Source organism: Ciconia boyciana, chromosome 12 (genome assembly GCF_034638445.1).
Source record: "Ciconia boyciana chromosome 12, ASM3463844v1, whole genome shotgun sequence".
Lineage (NCBI taxonomy): Eukaryota > Metazoa > Chordata > Aves > Ciconiiformes > Ciconiidae > Ciconia > Ciconia boyciana.
The window spans coordinates 1851974-1868167 of NC_132945.1; the positions used below are offsets into that span (position 1 = coordinate 1851974).

A 16194-nucleotide genomic window follows, 5' to 3' on the forward strand; every position below is an offset into this window, starting at 1 on the left:
ACGTATAAATATAGACTCATTTAGGTTGGAATTTAGGTTGGACAAGACCCTCAAGATCATCGAGTCCAACTGTGGTTCGTTTTTGTTGGTTTTTGTTTTTAATATACAGACACACAAAAATGTGCATATAAAATATGTGGTTTATATATAAGCTATATGATATATGCGCATTATGTAAGATAGTGTTACATGGTCTCTATTACGTTTTATGTTATAGTATATATTGCATATTGAATATATTTTTAATACATATACTTTAATTTATCTATAAACCCCCCCCCATGAAAGGGTGTCTGAGACTATGTGTGCATAGAGTATAAAAATATAAATATATATGTAAAAGCATAGGGCTGTTTTAGATGATACACTATATATGTATTATATACGCTAGATTATATTATTATGTTACACATCATATAGTAATATTATGTATTATGTGCCACGTATTTTGTGTGTGTGTGTGTGTGTGTGTGTGTGTGTGTGTGTGTGTGTGTGTGTGTGTATATATATAGGTTCGCTGAGACGTGTGGCGAGAGTACAAATATATGTGTATATAAAAAAAATAGATGTCTCCATGAGAGTGACTGTGTGTGGTGGTTCGTAAATATTTAAACAGCCGCTATAATATAATTGTTCAGTATTACACTAGATAGAAGAACAGGCGTCTGTCAGAGAGTGTGGGGCTGCGTATATGCACGCAGGCGGTGTGGGAGCTATAGCAGGTATTGCCGGTGTACGTTACCTCTTTGAGAGCGGATATGGAAAAAGGGTACCTGAGGCTGTACAGTGCAGCTATATATGTGCACATAAAAGAGTACGAGCCTGTGCGAGGCAGTGTGGTTTGTTTTTTATATATATATATATATATATGTGTGTGTAATCTATAATTATAAGTAATGCTTTAATACTTAAGTATATATAATATACAATATATAATAATTATGTATATATAATATCAAATATAAATATGAATAAAAGACTCCATGATGCATAACATATGGCATATATAAAATATATATATACTGTTTTGTTATATATTATGTAGTTATTTTATACTTACATATAAAAATGAAAGAGTGCCTAAGACTGTGTGTGCATTTATAGAGTATAAATATACGTATATAAAATAGCTGTCAGAGAGAGCGAGAGCTAGAGAGTGTGTAAACTAACCCTACCTGCATATGTATGTCCAAACACATATGTGTATTCAGTATTTTAAAAAGTGGGGGGGTGTGAGAGGATATTGTATAGTTTTATTTATACAGATATATATTTGAATAGTATATATGTAAGAATAGTGTCTGTGAGAGTGTGGATCTGTATAATAAAAAAAATTACATATTACACATTATATATGTTGTCAAATGGCGTACGCTGTATATGCTAAACATGTATATAAAAAGGGTGCCTGAGACTGTATAAATGTTTATCTATATAAAAGAATAAGTGCCTGCATGCATGTGCGTGTCTAATACAATGTATTAATAGATACAGTGTATAACGTATTATATATAAAGGGTGGCTGTGTTTATGTGCATGCATAATTAACTACTCTATATTCTCTATATACACACACTATATTCTATATATACTGTCTACATATATATATAAAAGAATAGCTGTCTGGGAGAGTTTGAGAGTGTATTATACAATTATATATGTGTGTGTGTGTACACATACAGATATATAGATAGATAGATATAAAAACCACCTGCCATGCCTATACACACAGATATACGTGTGCGTAACACCAACCCTCTACCTGGACACACAGAAACGCCATCTCTGCGGGGGCTGAGGCCAGGACCCCCCGTCTCTGCCGCTGCCGGCACCGCGCTGGGGACCCTCCGCGACACGTCCCCCTGGGCCACCGCAGCACCCACGACGCGCTTTCCCCGCCCAACGTGCTGCCAGGAATAGGTTTTTTCTTCAATCTTTACATAAACCTTCACACCAACAAGTCGCTCCTATGCGCTTCCTTTTCCCACAGTGAAAAGTGAGTTTTATTCAGCGTTTCTTCAAACAACAACAAAAAAGCAAACTGAGAATACCGCAGCGGTTACAAAGAGCAGCACAGACACCGCAGCCTCAGAACCCACAGGAGGAGCCAGCCTGGGGCAAAGCGAGGGGGGCCTCAGTCCACTTCACTCCTGAAAGCAGCGCAGCGTTCATTTAACTAGCATTTTAAAAGCTGGTATATTAAATTACTTGTCAACCTTTAAGGGCCTTAGTGGGAAAGCGATTTTGCATTTGCAGCTGAGCCAGAATCTGTGCGAGAGCTCTCCCAGCCTAAGTCACATCAAGCTCCGCCTGAGAAAAGATGCATTAGGAAGGGCAGTACAAGCTAAAGCCTTTACCCACAGACATTGTTCAAAACCACACACCACTTGGTTGATCATTTAAGATATAAAAACACATTAAATTTATTCAGTCTTTTAGCAGAGCAGACTTGGGATCTTGCTACACCACAGAAGCATCTGCAGGTACCCAAGGCATCAAGTCAGGCGCTCGCAGCCGAGCTCAGGCGATGCGCCCTTCGCTGCGTGCCCCATGACGGTGACGTTTCATTCAACACACCTCTAAGCACAAGCTTAACGAAATGATGAGTGACGGAGGTGCAGCTCTTTGGAAATAAATAAAGAACAGATCTTGGCTGGGGTTTTACCTCTTCTCTAACTTTTGAGTTGTGGGTACTGGTGTAGGCATCAAGGCCAACAGAAACCACGGATTAACGGGCACCGGAGGTCAGCCTAAGTAAGTGTCCTCCAGAAACCCCTGCTCTACCTCTTATCTGCATTTCTACTGTTAAGAGATAATCTTCACGCCCACTGGAACTGCACACGGAGAACAGTGTATGCAACTAACACAACCTAGAAGCAGCAAATATATTTTTTGGGGGAAAAAAACAAGGCTGCTATTCCCCAGCGACATCCCACCTCGCCCAGGACTCCGTTTTGGATGTTATTTGAAATGAGTATCTGTGTCTCACCACCCAGTGTTTTCTAAAAATTATTTTTACTTGGCACGGGGCAGTAGGACCAGCCCTGACTCACCAGGCTTCAGAGAGACCGACAGGTCTGTTAGAAATAAGGCGACACAAGAGACGCAAAGACCGTTCTCCTGTGTTACAGTGACCAGTGCTCACCATCGCTGCTGCGGTTCAAAAGACATTACGGGCCACAGGAAAAGATTAGTTGCTTCTTCCTCTTTCCCCAGGCGACGATCTCTCTCTCACTCCACACCCAACCGCAGGCTAACAGAGTATTTACACGCTCTCACACCATTTACAAAGAACTCTTGGCAAAAACTTTATCAGACTCAATATGAATCACTGAAGAAGGGAGGGGGCTCAGACAGTCTCTTCACAAGTTATCGTAGTCGTCATCATCTTCATGCTTCCTTTTCAAGGGATTTGATTCGTTAGATGTGTTCTGTGATGATACCATATTTGTAGTAATAAGAATGTTCTTTGGTCCAATTAACGAAGGATTAATTAGAACATTCTGAACTGTCGGAGTAGTTGGTGTGGCTGTGGAGAAAAAAAAAATAAGCCATCGAATGAAAAGCTTGAAAAAAATGACAGTTGATTTTCCCACACTGAAACAGAACTTCCAACCCAATAAAGAAGTGTGCTGCTAGAACATTCCGGGCAGAAAACCCTGGGGTGATCCTGAGAGCAAAGTAGAAAAGACAGGAAAATGCCAGTGGGGTGAGCACAAGAGTGAGAGAGAGTTAAGGTGTAAGGGAGATCTGCCCGAAACGCCGTACGTCCCGGCTGACACCACTGTGCTAGAAATAGGAATTGAAACTGGAAGTTCCTGGAACGACCAGCGAGAGGCTGCCTGCCTTATGGAAGGAGACACAAAAGATTAGCAATATTAAAAAACAGAAGAGGTGAAGTAATTTCCCACATTATTACTACAAATTCATTTCCGTTCTGCTAAAAAGAACACCAAAAAGCGCTGCTGATCTTTGCAGCTTGCCTTTTACCTGACTTGACTGCTGCCTGGGAGGACGGGATCTGTACGGTGAACCTCTGACCCGTCAGCGACACTGGAGTGCCAACTTTTGTTGAGACAGATACAGTTTGTGCTGAAGGTGTACCTGAAATTCAAACCAACTCAGTCAAAAGCTAAGTTAAAAAAAATAAAATAAAATATACTTGCGCTCGTTAAGTTTGCTTTCCAAGTGGAACCTGTTATTTTCGAAGGAGCGGGAGCACCTAGGAACACACTGGATATACAGGAGGCAGATTGTCAGGCAGAACTGCACGTGTACTCAAGACCTCTGCAATTCTAGGCAACGAACACGCACACTAATACGTAAGTGCACATGCTCAGTGGTAAATTCTGTGAACATTTAAAAATGGATTTTATTTAGTGCTATTTGTAGTTTAGTGTCATGCTTACACCGAGGAAAAAACCCTCAAACTTATGTAAGTTTCTTGAATAGTCTCTTCACATATAGAAGTTACCACAAATATAGGAATAAAAATACAGAATGTCAGTAACACGTATCAAAGATTACAATAATCTTTTTGAAATTAGTTTAATTTTTCCAATGCCATCAAACGATACCAAGTTCAGGTGGCACCCAACGTGTCCTCAGTGGTTGAAGCATGCTTTAAATTACTCCTCATTATTTTTTTCCTTCATAAAATCAAGATGGGAAACCCCAACTGAGCTGTTTCCTACCTAAAGTAGGAGTGCTGGGCCTGCTGCTCACAGCACCAACGCTCAGGCGAGGGACTGTTATCCTTCCTGCCGAGGAAGAGACCTGTCAAGAGAGAATATTCAGTTTAGCACCCCATTAGAAATTAATTCAAGTTCTTAACACGAGAAGAAGAAACGGTTCTTCCTACAAAACCACAGGGAGCCCATTTCACAGCGACAATACACGATTTGTATTCCGACACAGACATCCTCGAACTCTTCACAGCGTGATCGGCACCGGCGCGAGCTGGAGAGCTCCTGGGCGTGCCACAATGCCGAAGATCGGCAAACAGCTGATCTGGCAAACAGCGCTCGGGTCAATCAGGTTAGTTTCTACTGGAAAGAATAACTAGCACATTTTAATCAACCATTATTCTTCTACTCTGCAGCTAGCACCAAGGCACGTCCCACGTCAACACCTTAAGCTCAACTTTTAAAATTCTTTCTTTAAAATGGGGGAAATAAATATGAAATCCCCCACACGGAGAGACTCAGCGTTTTCCAGCAAAGAAAGTAAATCTTCTCTCTTCCCTCTAAAGCAGAAAGAACTAAGGCATAAGTACAAAACACCCTTTACTATCTATACTAAAGCCTTACTTTTGCCTTTTACAATCTGATACTCAACTCGACAATCTTGCTTTAAGGCTAAAAAGATTCACAGATGCATTTTTTAAACACATTTTGCATTTGAAACTAACCAACAGTACGAATTCTTGCAAATTCCTAGAGATAAAGACCACTGACCTAGTTTCAAACGCTATTTTGATGCGCACAGGTCAACATCTGCCCACACGTATCCTTCAGAGGTGTGGAAAACTCGTAATTCCAAGAACGCTCCTGACAAACAACGCAGGCAAACCCCTCACCTTCTTCTGCAAGGACTTGAGCCTGTAGTTGGGAGCTGTCAAGCAGTATCTGTCAGGCGGGAGCCTGGGTCCAGAATAAGGCTTTATCAACGGCAACGGCGTCTGATTTTTCTGCCTTGCAATATCTAACAAGAACTGGAGAGACACGGTTACATTCCCATCTGCAGTTTTCTACCGTGGGCTGTTATTACCCCTACAGCTCTACTTACATCTCTTGGAGGCGGAGATGTGAAGGACTGGTCTGTTCGGCACTGGATCGCCAACCTCACGTCATCTGCATCGACACTGGATTTCTTTGCGTGGCTCGAGTAAATTTTTGCATCTTCCAGTATGGTAGTCACGTACCCTTTGAAAAACAGAACCTCTCGTTGAGGCTGGATTAGAAGAAATAGATCTTTCCTCCCCGATCCCACCCAGCTGTCACTGGAAAAGACCACACTGCTTCCTCCCTCTAGGGTTATTTTTAAAGACTGACGGGGGAACCCCCCAGGCCTGAAGACACCACTTCCCTTCCCCACCCGGCGTTTCCCTGCGCGCTGCCCGGCCCCGGCAGAGCCCCCGGCCCGGCCCGGCCCCGCCGCCGCTCACTGTAGGCGAACTCCAGCATCTGGTTGATGACGCGCGGCTCGTACTCCGTGATGCCCATGTCCTTCAGGATCTGCGCCATCACCTGCAGGGCGGAGAGGCACCGCTCAGCTCCGCCACCCCGCCCCGCGCCACCCCGCCCCGGCCCCGCCGCCCCCCACGGTACCTGCGCGTCTTTGGGCGCGCTCTTGGGAGACGCCATCTTCGCCGGCTCCATCGCTTCCGCTCGCCGCGGGCGGCCGCTTCCGGTCGCGTGACCGGGGAGCCGCGAGCGCGGCTACGGGGGCCGGGAGGGCGGCTGGGGCGGGGTTGCCATGGAGACGCGGCCTGGCCGGGGCCGCGGCAGCGCTGCGGGGGAGAGGCCGCGTCCCGGCGGCAGCGTGTCCAGCGCTGGCGGTGCCGTTCCTGCTGCCTGTGCCAAAGCAAAAAGGCCTCGGGGCCTTTAACAGCCACGGCACAAACGGGGGGGTCGGTGTCCACCGGCTGCTACGGGTGTCCCCCCCTCCCGGGGCGGGAAGCGGGGCGGGGAGGCACAGCCCTCACGGTGGGTGGAGTGAGCCCCTGCGCTCCCTCCCCAGGTCAGGCCGGTATTGGGTTAGGTAGGGCTTTTATCCTGCTTTTTAACAACTACAGTTCTGTCATGCAGAAGTTCTTTGTAATAAAAATATTTGCGGAGACAGAGTGATACACGAGGGCACAGACCAAGTCTGATGGCTTCGGGGAATTGTCCCCTGTCCCCCGTGCTGCCGAACAGTCTTAACGCCAGCCGGTTGTCCAGTGATGAAGCAGAAGGGTATGTTACTTCATTAACGACTTTGATGCCCACTTTTTAAATTGGCAGCATTCCCCAGATTAAAGAAAAATGGGAGTATTGGCAGCAGGACTTTTTAAGCTTGTTTTCCTAGCAGCCGAAGGATCTCTACATACCTTCCATGCAAGCCTCATCAAAAGTTTCTCTCTCTCTTTCTGAGGCCAGAACAGAACCAAAAGAAAGGGTTTTCTTGTGATTTTGTCAAACAGGGGGATTAGCAGCACACCAGAAGAAGTTGCAGTAGTGTTGTCATTAGCCATGACGGTCCAAACGAAGCAAGGTCTGGAGGAAGATGCGATATCCGCACTAGACCGGCGGATGTAACGGGGAAGAGGGGTCAACCTCCTTTGAGAGCAAGAAGAAATAAACAGCTGTTAACTTGTGATCCCTCTGATCCCCCTGCAATGCGTTGCAAAACATTCCAGCAGCACGTGCCAGGGCTGGAGGTGCGGGCGGCCAGAATGCCTCTGCTGAGGCTCTTTGGCTGGAAGCACTGTAGCGTTACAGTCCAAGTCATTTGACTTTCATGAGTCAGAGTATATTACACAAAAACATCCTGCGAGGGGGGAACGGAGGATGAATTCCAGACACCGACCTTAGACAACAAACAAAACCCAAACCCACTTTTTTTCCCTTGTTTTAGGGAAGAGGTGGAGGGGAGCTCTTCCACCGTGGACTTGGATGGAGGCTGTGGATCAGGCTGAAACTTGGCATCATCGGGCCGGCTGCCGTCACTGCCATTTATTCTCGATGCAGTAAAAAAGAAAGCTACTTCGTACTGACGAAGGGCTCTGGGTTCACCCCCAAGAGCAGGCAAAGAGCCTGCTGCCCCCCCAGATCTCCTGTCCGTGCTGTCACCGCCCTCCCCGCCAACCCTGCTGCGCAGAGGTGACTCTCCAGGCTGAGCAGCACGACCAAGAGCTGCGGCTGCTTGCAGCATTTCTGCCTGGAAACCAGCGGCGAGGGGAAGACACGGAGAGCCAGTTTCCACAGGGGAGATATTTGTCCCCGAGGCCACAAATGCCTTCCAAGCGGGCAGCTGAGCTGGAGCCGGTCTGCCTGGCCGTGAAAGCTTCCTCCCCACCACCAGTCCTCTGGGGCACGGCCGTGCCGTGAATGCCTGCGTTCAGCTGGCCGCGGAGGCACCGCGCGTCGGCCGAATGAAAGAGCAGTCACCCTTCATCTCTGCCCAGACACTGGGGTTTCTTTCAGCGTTGGAAAACAGGAAACTGGGTCACGGCGTGGCCAGGCCGAGGGCTGACTCCTCCGTCTGCCACTGCTGAACCGGGGACATTCATCAAAGGCAACTGTCTCCCAGCTGGGAGCGATCTGCTCAAATAAATAGGGACGACAGCCGCACGCTGTTCAGCCCACGCGAGTGCGTGCTGGCCGGGGCTTAGCTCCGCTCAGGGTGTGCCGTTTAAATCACCAGTGCAGAGTTAAGTGTTGGGGATTTCTTCTTAGACAGGTTTTGTAGATGTGTTTAAGGTGCAGCTTGGCACACAGACTGCTTTTCTTTTTTTTTGAGGTGTTCAGGTGCCTAAGTCTCTTGAAAAAAAAAACCAAACCACAGCCAGCGCTTCTGCCTCTTGGAAACAGCAGCAGCAACCTCCCTAACGTTAGAACCCGGGATCTGTCAACACAATGCAGTGACTGTGTTCAGCACTGACCTTTCAAGCCCAAATCCCACGCTATTTGGCTCTACAAAATGCTGGCTTTTGAATCGTCCTTCAGACAAGAAAAACGGCAAAGAGCAGAGCTCTGAGGAAAACGGAGGAGGTTTGTTTTGTAGCGGGTACCCCGCTCGCTTCGGCCAGCGCCCCAGTTCCTGGGTTATGGAGGAATTGCTGAGGACTGCGGCCGGACACATCCCGCTGTCGAGCCGAGCGGCGTACGCAGCCTCTCCGGTGCCGAGTGTCCCTGCTCCCTCCAGCTGCCTGCAGTTAATCTCCAGCTCCCCGGAGCCTTCCCTTGCGATTTTCCTCACGCTGGCCCCTTTTCCCCTCGCCTCCCCCGCGCTTTCCAGCTCATAATCGCTGATCTTTTCTGAAGTGGAAAGTAAATGAGGGCTAAGTGTCAGACTGTCTCATTTTGAAGACTGATGCTCAAATAAAGGCTTTCCCGTCCTATCTTAATAATGTCATTAAAGCACTGTCAGTAGAAAATTTCTCACTCGGCGGCATATGCCGGGGAGGAGCTCAAGTGGGAAAGGCCCTAAGTAAACACAGAATGATGGAAAATTATGTAACTGGCCCAAATGGGCTAATTACATTTCCAGTATCAAAGAACTGTTCTACCCTACCTGGTAACTGCAGGCACTTTTTGCAGGGTAAGGAGAAAAACGGAGTGGGAGTGCGTATTTAGCGCAGCATCATTAGCGGTGTGTAGGTGGAGGGAGGAAGATGGATGACCGCAGAATGGGCAGCACAGGAAACGGCTGCAAAAAAGTCAAGCGGCCCCAGCCAATTTCCTCAGAAATTGTGCCGCGTGCCAGGGAACTCCGGCACCCCGGGGACCTCCTGGCACAACAGCATCGTCGTCACCGGCGGCAGGAAAGCCATCCTGCAGGTGAAGCATCCTGCGTCTGCCAGCCACGGTGACCGCCTGCGAGCCTCCCTGCTCCTCGGCGGAGCCTCAAGAAAAACCTCTCAGCCTAAAGATTTCCACTTGTGGCGCTCACAAATGCTGGAAGGTTCTGGCAAACCGCTGAGCACGTCTGAGAGGCTGTTCCCGTCCGGCTCTCACTGGGGGGACTGCCTCTCCTTGCAGCTCCTCCACGATCGATCCGGAGCCCTGCCGCCCGACCCGGCTCTATGCACTTAGTGGGATTCACAGAACTTGAAAGAAAATGTAAAAAATGTCCCTTTTCCAACCACTGCGAAGCTAAGGGTAAATATCGGCATGGTAAATATCATTTTATAATGGTCAATATGGTTTTAAAAGGTTGTGTCTGGCAAATGCTGTATGTGTGAATCTAATATTCCTTCGCTTCTCGTAAAATGGACTAATCGGCACTTGGGTATTTATCTTCATCGGCTAAATGGTTATGGACATAATTTTGACTTTGTAACTGATCACGTAAGAATCCTTGCATAAACAATTGGTGCTTGGACACTCGCTTTGGAACATGCCTCTCTCTTACCGTGACTCAGGTTTCTATCGAAGGGGAAGACGAAGCCAGCCCTGCCCTCAGCTTTGAAACCAGACATGGGCTCTGTCTCGAATCACAGCTATTTCCAAAATGACACAGACTCCTCTGAAGATCAGTCTTTTTCTTTGTTTGACATCCATATTTTGGTACCTGTGACTATAATTTGCATTGTACTGTTTTTCGTGGGAGTTTCCGGGAATTTGATAACGATAGTCATTTTCAGACGCTCACAGGAGATGAGGACGACAGTGAACATGTACCTGTCCAGCATGGCGCTGTCAGACACACTAATTTTCCTTGGCCTGCCTTCGGACCTCTACCGCCTTTGGAAGTACAAGCCCTACATATTTGGGGATTTTCTCTGCAAGTTCTTCATTTACCTGAGCGAAACGTGCACGTACTGCACCATCCTGCACATCACCACGGTGAGCGTGGAGAGGTACTTTGCCATCTGCTTTCCCCTGAAAGCCAAAGCGACCATCACCAAGTGCCGGGTGAAACGGGTCATCCTGGCGCTGTGGGGCTGCTCCCTCCTGAGCGCCGGCCCCATCCTCTTCCTCTTCGGGGTGGAACACCCCAATGGCAGCCAGCCCCAGGAGAGCCGGGAGTGCAGGTCCATCGAGCGCGTGGCCCGCACGGGGCTGCTCGAGACGATGACCTGGGTCTCCACCATTTATTTCTTCCTACCAATGTTCTGCTTGACTCTGCTGTATGGCCTCATCTGCAGAAAGCTCTGGCGGAGCGGGCAGCGGCTGCCGGGCTGCCAGGCTGCGGGCAGGAAAAGGTCCCACACGCAGACTGTCAAAATGCTGGGTAAGAGTATTTTAGAAACCCAACCTGAAGAGCTGCCCTCTTTCATCACTCCCACGGGGCGTACGGTCATGCGGGGCATGATGGAGAGGATGGACAAAACACACAGGGTTACACCAATTTAAAATCAATGGGTTTACACTTAGTTTGTGTTCCTGGCTCTTTCTGGTAAGAAGGGGAGTCCCCGACTGCATGGTATTCAGGCTAGGGATCTTACTGCACGGCGGGGAAGCAGATCAGCGTGGCTTTTGGTTGTTTTGAGATCACATTCTTCATGTCCTCCCCCCCCATCTCTGACCTTGTGGGATTAAATTAAAGAAATTAGAAAATTCTGTGACTTGAAACCAGACCAGGCACTTCCCCTGCTGTGGCAAGGAAAGGTTTTAAAGCCATTTCCCCTGCAAAATTTCGCAAGCTTAGTGACTGTGGCTTTGTCCAGGATGGCAACAACCCACCTGTCTGGGCTTACTTGAAGGTGATCTTCATCCTGTGCCAGCTGGTACCTGTGCCTTGGTGCAGACACTGAAACCAGGAGGCTTTGGGTCCCCTCCCCATCGCTCTGATCGCTCCCTCCCAAGCCCCCCCCACCAGAAACCCTTCTCAGCAGGGAAGCAGCAGCACCCACAACTGGAGATACCTTCAGTAAAACGTACCACAGCTCTCCACTGGCTGTTTCCTGCCAGGTTTTATTTGCTTATTGCGTGCTCTGCTTTTCCATCCTCTTCCTCAGTGCCTCCTGGTACAGTTTGCTCCCCTCTTCCACCCAGAGAGGCCCCCCACCTCCCGTGTCCCTGGTCCTTCCCCTCCGATACCCATCGCAGGATGCCAATGGCGACTCAGATTTTCAGGCCCAGAGTGAGCAGTAGCCCTTAATTTAAGTACAGGCTGCTTTGCCACAGCCTGATTCCATTCCTTTATCTCCACTGGACGTGGGTGCAGAGAGCCCTATTTTAATTGCAAACAGTTGATTTTGTGTGCAACCATAAGTCCTTGTTGCTTGAGATTACCAGTAACCACTGCACAAAAGCAAGGCAGGAGGTGTCTTCGCTGGGTTAAACTTAGCAAGCTCACATCTTGGTCCTTAAATAGTTTAAAGAGGCAGAATAAACTCTGCTCAAGACAACTGAAGCATGCTCTCTTCCTCTTCAGCCGTCGTAGTCTTGGCCTTTGTGCTGTGTTGGCTCCCGTTCCACGTCGGCCGCATCCTCTTCGCCCAGAGTGAAGTAATCCTGTATGACCTCACACAGTACTTCAACCTCATTGCCATGCTTCTCTTCTACCTTGGGGCTTCTATAAACCCCATACTTTACAATGTCATGTCACACAAATATAGGAAAGCGATGAGCAAAATCCTACACCACAAGCAAACTCGGCGCTGCAGGAGCCTGACCAGGAGTGAAAAGGTTTCTTTGGAAGGTACGGAACTTGGTTCTTTCATGTCAGCTGTTCGGCATTGACTTAATCCTCACAACCCAAGCCAGCAGTGTTGTGGCTTAAAACCCAGGTAGATGGTGCACGTGGAGACTGGAACAAGTTTTAAGGCTGCCCTTTTGGCTACTATTTGTTTCCTGAGGCAGGTTTGGAATGTTTTAGTAAGGTTTGAGTCGATTCACGTTATTCCTGCACACAGGGGCAGGCACGGGGAGAGGCTGGGCTCTTCTCTTCAGTGAGCTGACCAGCCACGTTGTCAGGCTTAACTGCCCACAAAGCTCCTGTGAAAGGATTTGTCTCTGTTTTTGAGAACCAGACATTTTGTTAATCACAGACCTGTGAAACATAATTCAAGTTACTTTCTTCCCACAGAAGCCAAGAGAGATAAAGCAGAGGCTAAAGCCAGGCCAGCTGCTTGGTCTCAGCAAATAAGCACATGAAATACAATCGGTAAGGTACGTGAAAGGAAAGCGATAAGAAATTCCTCATTTAGTGGCACTATGAACATGCTGCCTTCTTCCTACAGACTGGTTTATTGCTCACCCCTCAGGTCTCTTGAGTTGCTTCCCTCATTTTCAATCTTTTATCTTGTTCTTTATTCAAACTACACCCAGCTTTCTGCAAAGTCTTTCCCCATCTCTGCTAAGCTCTATGGCAAGAAACCATCCTTGCCTTTAGAGCTCATCAGAGCAGACCAGGGACAAATTACACATGTGGGCGATCGCTGGGGAGGGAAACAAGAGCGGAAGGTGTCTGCCCATCTCCCTTGTTTGTGAAACAGGCAAACACCGAGTCCAGACCACCCCTTCATGGGCTGTCCCAAGACCTCACGTAAAAGGGTTCAAGAAATCGCACTGTCTGGTCCCCCGACTGGCACAGCCCTTGGAAAAGAAGAGCACAGCATTGCGCTACGGTTCCCACAAACAACTTTTCTTCCAGAAAGATTTTTTTAAGGCAGCCCTTAATGACACTTAGTAACAAAGCTAAATGCGTTTCCTCACCTTAAATTCTGTACTACTCAAAAATGATGGCTCCTGAGTAAGACTCAAATCCAGAATAAACACACACAACCCTGTAGTCAAATCTGAATACAATTGTATTATTTATTGGCTGTATTAAATATATTATCTATTTGATAGTTACAATTTAGTAATACAATGCATGGCAGCTTTAACATAAGTTTGAGATACCTCAAAATTACAATACAAGAAGACTGAAGATACCTAATACATTAATGCCGCTAGGGTATATCGTTCTGGAATGGATAACAGCGGATGCAAAATCTGTATTGCGGTAGGCTTTCCCGGATATTTTCTGGAAACATGAATATTTTGTGGCAATTACAAAAGAACTTTCACTTTTTTAGAAGTCATGACTTGTTAGTATTTACTCTGCAATCCTAATTTATCTTTTAAAATGATCAGAAATATTATTGCCAAATGAACCCCTACAAACTTCCTTCTAAGAGTTAAAGAAATAACCCTTTGGCAATAGAGATTTGCTGAAGGCAGTCTTATTTGCTAAAAGTAGACTATGAAGAGAAATAAAGACAGATTGTAAACTCTTCTGCAAACTAAAGACTAATATCTGTATAAAACTCTTTCCAACACTGGAGGGAGAGATTTCTATGATATAATAAATGATTAACTTAAAGTTCTGCTACAAGTAGAACAATACATTCAAACATACATTTTCCAGGACTTTTAATCAAAATAAATAGAGTACAAAATGAAGAGTACATTTTGAAAAGATTAATTTCAGATTGCACCATAAATCTACTTTTAAGAGTATTAAGCAATACTACGTCATAATTTAGGTTTTCCACATCTGAAATACAACACAATGCCTCAAACTATAACGCAACAGTATTCATCAACTGCCATAGGAGAAAGACCCTTAAAGTGATTAATTACTGGAAGTACTTAGCCTGTAGCACTATCACATCCAACATTCCACGTACAAGTGCATTGCTCTGATGTATATAAAGTGTAGCCGTAGGCTTTGCAAAATACGCTAAATCTACCTTTCTATGGCATATTCCAAATGCTGTTGGGAAGACCCATTCTGAAACGTGTTCGAAATCTGTCGAGCTGCAGCTTTCACAACGGCTGATACAAAGAAGACAGCTGTCAGACTCGTCGTTAGGTATTCACAAGCAGATTTAACAAGAACAGTCGTATGTAGTGCACAGTGTCCACAAAAATACCCCCCAGACAAACAGGACGAGTTTCAGAAAAGTTCATAGCAGGCTGAACATTCCCATCTAGAAAACAATGGAATGTGAAGCTGCTACCACTGGGATAGCAAGTCATTTAAAACATTGTATAAATGTTATCTAAAAAGAGTTCTTTCATGTACAATTTGATGATTCAGATTAAGTTAGAAGGGCATCCAAAAGCAGTTTGAACTTTTTATTTTTAGGTTAATAATAGTACAAAAACATTTGCTCAGTTTGAGCCAAATAGTGTAACATTTATCATAAATGCACTCTTTCTCCTTAAAGACAATACCTGTGCTTTGCTGAAAACACTGCAAAGATTTAATCAGAAGCACAGGAAATTACTTTTCTCTCAGGCACTGAGAGTGAAATGTGGATTGGGCCAACAGCTGCTCACCAACAGCAGAAAGCATTTCATTCAGAAATGTACAATACAAAAGGGGCCTTTTCTGCAGTGTTACATACGAACGCCTTCGCTGTATGTACATTACGTCCTGCCAACGTTCTGTCTAGCGTTTTGATTAAAATTCTAAAAATGCTGGCACCCCCCTCTACTTTAACACTTGAAATGATTATTACTGAATCCAAAACATTAAAATAACTGTAAAGTAGTAATATCACTAAGTCAAAGTCAATATTCTGCTTTCCTTCTACAGTATATTAAATGTGGTATGCTCTAGTAATGTTCTGCAATACAGTACTGCTCTAAGCTTAAGCATTTGTGCTGCTGTATTTCCTGTATACCAAACTACAACACCTGATTAAACACTGCGGATCGACTACCACTGCTCTAGTTGTACTTGAAAAGGACTCGTTCTATCAATGCCTTCACTCTCAAACTGGCCAAAGGGCCCTGCTTTGAATTCGGAGAGAGGAAGAGCGCGCGCGCACACGCACCAGTGTGCACGATAAGGCAGTTTTTTGCTGTTGTATTAACAGCTAACCCTGATTACAGAGGACCCAGGATTACCCTTTCTACAAGAAATCTGTGTTCAGTATTTGGAAAGGATCTGCCAACCCAGCCTCACTGTTAGCCAGCAGCAAAAGTGGAAACGCATGTAACTATACGTTTCCAGCTAGGATTTTAATTAGAACTAACCATAAATACCCGAAATAGCTTCTGTACAAAAAGCTGAGTACTGAATAGGCTCTCGTCTACTTGATCACAAAGTACTGAATAACAACAGCAAATAAAATAGCAACCACTGCAAATCCGCAGAGAAGAACGATAGCGATGAAGCGCTCTTCACGTAATGTCTTCTTAGTCTCTGCCAACTCCGTCGTCAAATCGGCACACGGTGGAACCAGCTCTTGTTTCTGAGATGAGAACACTGTACTGGGACTATACGGTCCATACAGTTCTTGTGATCCAGTAGAGTCTTGGGACTGACGGCCAGCGCAGACTCTGATCCGATATTCACAGTTTGTCTGCAAGCTTGTGAGACGGAAGGAAGTCTCTGGTCCCTTGTACACCTAGTCAGAAGAAGAGGAGAGAGAACACCACTTCACATGGGATTCATCTTACAAACGGCACGCGACACTTTCCATTCCGCTTTACGAGCACACGCAGCGCTGGCCACTGCCTCTTCAAGCCAACTTAATAAAATCTC

At 46.2% G+C, this 16194-nt stretch overlaps 3 protein-coding genes across 6 annotated transcripts in view; 1 reads left to right on the plus strand and 2 right to left on the minus strand.

Annotated features, from left to right (window-relative positions):
- Positions 1-1980: 1980 nt before the first annotated feature.
- Positions 1981-7112, minus strand: TAF9B (TATA-box binding protein associated factor 9b). 2 transcript variants are annotated; one of them, XM_072877439.1, is made up of 7 exons: positions 7091-7112; positions 6330-6575; positions 5788-5924; positions 5579-5713; positions 4695-4776; positions 3991-4104; positions 1981-3529 (listed from the first exon to the last, which is right to left on the minus strand). In XM_072877439.1, exons 1-7 carry the CDS (start codon positions 7095-7097, stop codon positions 3363-3365), a joined length of 888 nt encoding a protein of 295 aa, XP_072733540.1. In that variant the 5' UTR covers positions 7098-7112; the 3' UTR covers positions 1981-3362. The 2 variants fall into 2 exon arrangements, with proteins under 2 accessions (XP_072733540.1, XP_072733541.1); XM_072877440.1 differs by lacking the exon at positions 7091-7112 and adding an exon at positions 6167-6248 and having other exon boundaries at positions 6330-6911.
- A 1997-nt stretch (positions 7113-9109) lies between these two features.
- On the plus strand, positions 9110-13392 carry LOC140658722 (growth hormone secretagogue receptor type 1-like). The gene is made up of 2 exons (XM_072877444.1): positions 9110-10938; positions 12085-13392. Exons 1-2 carry the CDS (start codon positions 10182-10184, stop codon positions 12390-12392), a joined length of 1065 nt encoding a protein of 354 aa, XP_072733545.1. The 5' UTR covers positions 9110-10181; the 3' UTR covers positions 12393-13392.
- Positions 13393-13449: 57 nt separating this feature from the next.
- Positions 13450-16194, minus strand: part of LOC140658720 (fibronectin type-III domain-containing protein 3a-like) — a 50565-nt gene continuing 47820 nt past the window's right edge. For all 3 annotated transcript variants that reach the window (XM_072877442.1, XM_072877441.1, XM_072877443.1), the window contains one exon: positions 13450-16057. In XM_072877442.1, the coding sequence (XP_072733543.1) occupies positions 15740-16057 (318 nt within the window). In that variant the 3' untranslated portion in view covers positions 13450-15739. The remainder of the gene's footprint in view (positions 16058-16194) is intronic.